At 65.6% G+C, this 7,152-nt stretch overlaps 1 protein-coding gene across 4 annotated transcripts; it reads left to right on the top strand.

Moving 5' to 3' along the window:
• Positions 1–1,089: 1,089 nt before the first annotated feature.
• LOC129503220 (uncharacterized) lies at positions 1,090–6,726 on the top strand. 4 transcript variants are annotated; one of them, XM_055315227.1, is made up of 7 exons: positions 1,090–1,130; positions 2,876–2,959; positions 3,657–3,745; positions 4,167–4,352; positions 4,995–5,132; positions 5,358–5,550; positions 6,045–6,726. In XM_055315227.1, the coding sequence occupies exons 2-7, from the start codon at positions 2,941–2,943 to the stop codon at positions 6,590–6,592; spliced, it is 1,173 nt and encodes a 390-aa protein (XP_055171202.1). In that variant the 5' UTR covers positions 1,090–1,130; positions 2,876–2,940; the 3' UTR covers positions 6,593–6,726. The 4 variants fall into 4 exon arrangements, with proteins under 4 accessions (XP_055171202.1, XP_055171212.1, XP_055171187.1 ...); XM_055315237.1 differs by having other exon boundaries at positions 2,876–3,424; XM_055315212.1 differs by having other exon boundaries at positions 1,092–1,408.
• The last annotated feature ends 426 nt before the right edge of the window (positions 6,727–7,152 follow it).

Raw genomic sequence — 7,152 nt, 5'->3', positions numbered from 1 at the left:
CACCCGGTTTGGACCTGGTGGATGGCTGATGATGGTGTCGGTGACCCCCTTGACAAGAGGCGGCCCTGACCAGAGCTGCAGCCGCCTCTTCTGGTGAACCTGGGGCCCTCTGGGACCAACGTCCTCCTGTGGGGGACAGACATCTGTGGCCACGCTCCAGGAAGGGGAGCCGCCAAGTGCGGCTGGACCCTCTGGGGAGGCCTGTCCTCCCTGCGAGAGGGAAGGTCACCCCGCAGAAGGACCAGTCTGGGCCGAGTCACCATGCACCCCGTGGTGGCAGCGACACCAAGGCCGAGGGCCCCGGGCTGAGACCCGGAAGGATGATCTCAGGAGCAGCAGGAGGAGGAGGAGGAGGACTTCCCCACGCCGGCAGCAGGGTCGGCGCCCACACAGCGAGGGCGGGAGGCCCATTCTGCAGGAGACGCAGGCAGAGGGGTTACAAGGCTTGTCCAAAGCTGCCCGCCTGCTGAGCGAGGGCTTGAATCAACCCCAGCCCACCCCTCCAGGACAGGGGGTACGGAGGAGGCGGCTCCCTGTGCACCCCCAGCTCTGCCTCCCTGACACCCCATCGAGTCGGGCGCCGCGTCTATATCCCTCCGCGTGGCGTCTAGACAATGCCCGGCTCACAGCAGGTACTCAACAGACCCGTATTGGAAAAAGCAAATGATGGGACGCCTGCTCATCTAGGGGAGGTGGAGTACAGTGGCTCAGAGCCCGACTCCGAGACAGCCGGTCCGGCCGCCCCTCGCCCAGTGACCATAGGCATTCGCTTGTGCGAGGCTCAGTTTCCCCATCTGTGAAACAGGGACGCAGCCAGCAGCTGGTCTCCTAGAGCCGCCAGGCGGCTTCCCTGCACCACCGTTTGTAGGGTGCCCGGGGAGTTCACGCCTGGCACGCGGCAGGGGGCACAGGAGCGTCCGCTCTATAAGGCTCGCCCGGCCTCGAGCATCACCCTCCCTCTCCCGCACGCGCGGTGCCCACCGCCGCGGAGCCGAACTACAACTCCCAGCATGCCTCGGGGACCCTCCCGCCCCGAGCCTGCGCAGTGCCCGCCGGGACGAGGTCCGAACTACAACTCCCAGCGTGCCGCGGGCACCTCCCCAGGTGAGCGGCGGTGGTCGGTGGTCCAGGTGGGTGCAGTCCCGCCGCGCCGGCCCCGCCGCTCCCGGTCGCGCTCGCCGGGAAGGCTCGGGAGCTGCCCCCGCCATGCTCCGCGGACTGGCCCGGGCCGCGGCCCAGCGCTACGGGCCCCCCCGGCCGCGGGGGTGTGGGAGCGGGGCGGGGGTCCCGGTGCACCTGGTGGACCTGCGCAGCGACACGGTGACCAAGCCCGGGCCGGCCATGAGGCGCGCCATGGCCGAGGCGGTCGTGGGGGACGACGACTACGGCGAGGACCCCACGGTCCGCGGTGAGCGCCGTGTGCGGGCCGAGGCCCGGGCGGGGGCCTGGGGTCGTCGGGGCGCGGCCCGGGGGCGCTGTCCGTGGTGCTGCGGGAGAGCTGGCCCGGGCGCAGGGGAGGCGGCTCCGCCCCGCGGCGCCCCGGGGCCCATCCCCCATCCCCCATCCCCGGACGGGCCGCTAGAAATGCAGATCCCAGGGCCCCGCACTTACACAGCTGCCCGCCAAGGGACGCCCCGTGACCCGGGTGCGCGTTAAGGTGTCGGGCAGCCCGAGCAGGTGGGCACGCCGGGCGAGCGTGGCACCCAAGGCCGCATACGCTGCAGACGCAAGGCAGTATTTGAACCCAGGTCTTCCCTCTAAGACCTGCAGCTCTGGTCGGGCACCTGCAGCCTTTCCACACGAAGACACAGAAAACCGGCCTAGAGAAGGGGGCTTCCCACCTGCTGCACCTCTCAAGGGGTGGGCTCCACCAACCTGGGGAGTGTTTTTAAGACACAGCGACAGCACTCCCGGCCCGGGTTGAGAGTTGCCACCGTGGTGGGCCACGGCTCTTGCGAGGGTGTGTACTACCCTCTGTTGTGCCGGGGACAAGCCACAGGTTGCCACTTGAGCCCCAAGGACCTGTGTGTGGGGTCAGGTGGTGACTGGTGATCACGTATTCTGCAGACACCTACTGCTGCCTGGAACTTCAAAAACGCTGAGCCCACTGCTTAGTAGGCAGCCAGATACACCGTCACCACCATGGGGTGGGGGAAGTGCCAGGGTTGACGTGTATCCACGGAGGGTGCCTGGGGAACGCGGGGTGAGGAGAGGCGTGGGACTCACAGGGAAGGGGGATTTTGCAGAATAGGCTCTTTAAGGGCGAGTGGAGCCCCCAGGCAGGGAAGAGAGCTGGCTCACTGGGTGCTGAAAGGGTGCTTAGGATAGGGAATGTGGCTGGAGTGTGGGGTACTGGGAGCCACCCCTCTCCCCAGAGGTGAAGGCAGAGGGCAAATCCCACTGGCCTTGAATGTCATGCTAAAGACTTCAGACGTGGTACCACAGGTGGAGGGCAGCCACACAGGCTTTAAAGCAGGAGCCAGAGCCCCGCCCCCCCAACCCCCCAGAGTCTTCCCTTCTGTTCTGGGAGAGGAAGTCAGCAGAGAAACCGCACGGCCCCACCTGCAAGGGGCTGATGGGAAAGGAAGTGAGACAGGTGTGAGGTCTGGATGGGAAAGGGGGGTTCAAACCACAGAGTTTCAATGTGGGGGGAGACCAGGGCCCAGGAGGAGGCTGGGTGCAGAAGGTTCACTGAGGGACCTCTGGACCCTGATCTGCGGTCACCAAGGCCACGGTCTGTGCAGCTGGCAGACCAGGGCTTGTCTTGCTAGGCCACTCGCCTACCCCATCAGGACACGGGCTCACGGTTACACGTAACGCAAGGAGGGTGCATTGTGGACGGGTCTCCCTGTACCCTCAACCCTTCCCTCCGCAGAGCTGCAGGAAAAGGCTGCCAAGCTGCTGGGGGTGGAGCGGACCTTGTTTGTGCCTACGAACACCATGGCCAACCTCATCTCTGGTGAGCGCGGCTTGGGGTGACTCCCGGTCGCCCTCCAGGTCCTCCCGCCATGTGTCTTTCCTCGGTGCTGGGGGCCTGAGCCGTCTGGATTTCTGCTGTGCTCAGCCAGGAGGGCCCCTAGCAGGAGAGGAGGGAGGGGGGGAGAGTGTGGTCAGCTTGCCCATGCTCCTCCCAGACTGTGGCCCTGCGCCAGGCAGGCTGCCCTCTCCACGCTGCCCTGTCCCCAGGTTCCAGTGACCACACCCTCCCCTTGCCCCTTATGGCCTGGGGGTCTTGCACTGTCCTTTGTGACTTCCCTACACGCTGCCATACCTTTGTACGTTGTCCCTTTATTAAAGTCTCAGGCTTCCCAGTGTGCACGTGCCCTCTGTTCCCTGCCTGGCCCAACTGACACCCGTGCGCTGAGCTGCGTGGCCCCAAGGGGCAGCATCGTGGCCAGCTTCCCGTGCAGGCGATGCGCAGCAGGTGGGCTGCAGGGCATGGGGTGCAACAACCCACAGGATGGCCAGCCTAGACTTCTGTTGTTAGTGGGACGGTTTTCAGGCACATGTCCCTAAGGTGTCGAAGGGATGCTGTTTCCTAATTGGCATAAGGCACTTGAGAGCTAGTCCCCCCGGGGCTCAGCCCAGGAGCTGAGCGGGACCAGGTGGGCCCCATGGGGCTCAGAGCCAACACTGCCCTCCCTCGTCTATCTCAGTGATGGGTCACTGCCAGCGCAGGGGCTCCCAGCTCCTCCTCGGGCAGGAGTGCCACCTCCACGTCTACGAGCAGGGCGGGGTGGCTCAGGTAAGGACCGGCACCCCTCACCTGGGGCCAGCACAGGCTGCTCAGCATTTCTGGTGGGAACCTGCTTCCCAGGCACCGTGTTGGGACCTGCGGAGGAAAGAAATGGCTGGGGTGGTGGCCTCTCTAAGGAGGCGGGAAGGAGAGCCATTGCCACACTGACCAGGTGGGGGCGGCCGCGGCTTGGGCCTCTGTGTGAACACCGGCGTGCTTGGTGCTCTGCTGCCCCCTCGTGGGCCCCCGGAGCCCAGGGCCGTGGGTGGGGAAGGGCCAGCACCTCCCTCCTCCCTTGCTGGAGTGGCCGTGTCCACACCAGCACAGGGGGAGGGCTCAATGGCCGCAGGACGACCAGACGGGACGGGTAGGAGGTGACGCTGCACCTCTGGACCTGATCCCCGAGCCCCCCCTTCCCCAATATCTGCAGATCGCTGGGGTGCACTCCCACCCCCTCCCAGACCTGCCCCATGGCACCCTGGACCTGGCTGAGCTGGAGAGGATGGTCACACGGGGCCTGGGGAGCCCCTACCACCCTGTCTGTGAGCTCATTTGCCTGGAGAACACCCACAGCAGCTCGGGGGGTCGGGTCCTCCCCCTGGACTACCTACGCCAGGTAGGCCCTACCCCACCCCCAGCCCGCCCCCCCAGCCAGCTCCTGGCTTCCTGTCCTCTGGAGCCAGTCTCCTTGGATCGCATCTCCTGTGACCTGTGCCCACGGCAGCTGGCACTGCTGTGGGAGGGACGTGTGTGCTCCCAGGCTCCAGGTATGTAGGGCACTACTATCGCCCCGGTCTAGGCCCCAGGGACAGACACCCCCCTCCTCCCCTCCCGGGGGAGCGCCAGCTTGTGCGTGGTTCGAGGGCTGCATGCTGTGAGAACGTGCGTGCTAACTCACTCTCCAGACCTACTCCTTGCGGGTGGGAAGGGCTGAGAGCATCCCCTCACGGAGCCATGGGGTGGCTTAAATAGGATGCGGCATCTATGCTCACGCCATGGCAGGCATTTGGCCACAGTGAGCGCACCCACCGTACACCCGAGATAAAACGCTTCTCATCAGCCTGAGTGAAGGTTCCCTTTCACTCAGGACGCACCAGGCCCAGGCAGCAGGAGGGCCTGCTCAGGTCCCAGGTGGCCAGGCTGGTCACTAGCCCGGCTCTGCTCACTCCAGACCCCTCGAGGCTCCTGGGGACCTGTCCTCCCTCAGCTCCTCCCCAAGCCCAGCCCCTCTGACCGGTTGCCTGCACTTTGCCCCCAGGTGCACCACCTGGCCCGGACCTACGGGGTCCGGGTCCACCTGGACGGGGCCCGGCTGATGAATGCTGCGGTGGCTCTGCATGTGTCCCCTGCCCGCATCGTGGAGCACTGTGACTCTGTGTCTCTCTGTTTCTCCAAGGTGGGGAAGCCACTGGCTGCCTCCCGGATATGGGACCGTGGGGGTGCCCGCAGGAGTCAGCCGGGTTCCCCAGCTCCTGTGCTGGCAGCTGCTGGCCCTGGGCCCCTTCAGCACCTCCCCAGACAGGGCCCTGTCCCCTTCCCATCCCCCTCCCGCCAGCCCCAAGGACAGAGAGGCGAACCTGGGGGTGCTGGCAGGCAGGACTCTCTCCTCTCTTCCTCCCAGGGCCTGGGCGCACCTGTGGGGGCCTTGGTTGGGGGGCCCAAGGACTTCATCGAAGGAGCCTGGCGCCTCCGGAAAGCCCTGGGCGGAGGGATGCGCCAGGCCGGGGTGCTGGCGGCAGCCGCCCTAGTAGGACTGGCGGACGCCGAGGAGGTACTGCTGAGAGACCACCAGAACGCTCAGAGATTCGCCAGAGGTACCTGGACCATGCCCCCCATCACCTCCTTTTGCTCCAGAAGAGTGCCTGGGGGTCCCCTGTAGCCGGACCCAGATCCCCGGCAGGTGCACATCCTTCTGACTAGGACGCATAGGTTGCACTGAGCCTGGAGGGCAGCCCTGGGACTAGAAGGGCGGAGGGCCGAGGCCAGCGAGCACTCGCGGGTGTCAGGAATCATTTTCTGCAGGATCTGGAGGGTGGAGCCTCTAACCTGGGTCTCTACGTCTGTTGGTGGGGTCCCGGAACCAGTTCCCTGCCGTCCACCCCACTTTACAGACGAGCATACCAAGGCCCAGAGAGTACCTGACTTGTCCCAGGTCACACAGCTGAGAGAGGATCGAGGGTCCCTCTCTCCCCGCAATGGCGGGGCCGCCCTCTGCTCCTTCCGGGGCGACAGGCCTGGGCGGTGGAGACACTGGTGGGGTCCCGGGCTCGGCCTCCACTCACCGCAGGGCCCGGGCCCAGGGCTCCAGGAGCTGGCGTCCCCCATCTGCTCCGTGGACGTCGCCGCCGTGGAGACGAACGTGGTGATGGTGACGGTGGACGGGCTGGCGCCCGAGGAGCTCTGCCGGCGTCTGCGGGCCGTGAGCGCTGCCGAGGTGGCCCAGACCGGGCGTGCGGTGCGCGTGCTGCTGTTCCCCTGGAGCGAGCGGTCGGTGCGCGCCGTGTGGCACCGCGACGTCTCCGCGCAGGACACCGAGCTGGCGCTGAGGAAGTGGGAGTTCGTGCTGAGGCAGCTGGGGCCCTGAGCGCGGTGAGCGGCCCGTGCCCCTGCCGGCGCCGGGTGGGGGGTGCAGGCGTCCTGAGGGAGCAGGTGGCAGGAGAGGCCGTCTCACACCACCCCGCCACCCCCTTGTCTCCTCCGGGGACCTTTTCTTCCCACACTCGGGGCCAAGCCTTCCAGCAAAGCCCCGGCGGCAGCCAGCGCAGGGCCTCTGCTCCCAGCCCGAGCCATTTGCTCGGAGTCGGGCAGCTAATGAGCGTGTCCCTGCTGGTGCTCGGGACACCGGAGGAAGGGTGACAGGAGCTCACGAGGGGACATCGGGGCCCGATGGTGAGGAGCACTAGCTGCCCGGCCGGGGGCGAGGCCTTATCTTGAAGTCGTCAATATATTTTTCCCTTTTCTAAAAATAAATTGTCTGGCTTTCAAAAGAGTATGTCTCTACTGTAGATAATTTGGGATCGGATCTCGTTTTAAGCAGTTCCCGGGGTCAGGCAGGCCCAGCTGGCCACAGGGAGGGTCTCACCCTCGTGCTCCCGCTCCCCGCTCCCCGCAGAAGCCAAGGTAGGCCTCACAAGCTGAGCACCTGCCCGCAAAGCCGCCCCATCCAGCGTGGAGGGAGGAGCTTGTGTCTGCCGGTGGTCGGGTGGTGGGACAGACACACAGCCGCCTCCCGGTGGACGGACACACACACACACAATCAGCAATGCGCATGTGTTATCCTGAAGACATTTTAAGAGAGAAACAAGGCTTATCTGCGGGTAGCACAAACTGATTTATTTAAGGACACGTTGGCACAATGTTGCTACACGGAACGGTAAACACTAATAAACACTAAAACATAAGTACAAATAAGGTGC

This window comes from Nyctereutes procyonoides, unplaced genomic scaffold, assembly GCF_905146905.1.
Source record: "Nyctereutes procyonoides isolate TBG_1078 unplaced genomic scaffold, NYPRO_anot_genome, whole genome shotgun sequence".
Taxonomy (NCBI): domain Eukaryota; kingdom Metazoa; phylum Chordata; class Mammalia; order Carnivora; family Canidae; genus Nyctereutes; species Nyctereutes procyonoides.
The sequence above is the reverse complement of the archived record's forward strand: the minus strand, read 5'-3'. Positions and strand labels throughout refer to the sequence as shown.

Coding starts and splice junctions, on each gene's coding strand:
- LOC129503220 (XM_055315212.1), top strand. CDS start 1,207: ATGCTCCGCGGACTGGCCCGGGCCGCGGCCCAGCGCTACGGGCCCCCC. Junction 1,409..2,875: donor CGAGGACCCCACGGTCCGCG/GTGAGCGCCGTG, acceptor TTCCCTCCGCAG/AGCTGCAGGAAAAGGCTGCC. Junction 3,746..4,166: donor AGCAGGGCGGGGTGGCTCAG/GTAAGGACCGGC, acceptor CAATATCTGCAG/ATCGCTGGGGTGCACTCCCA.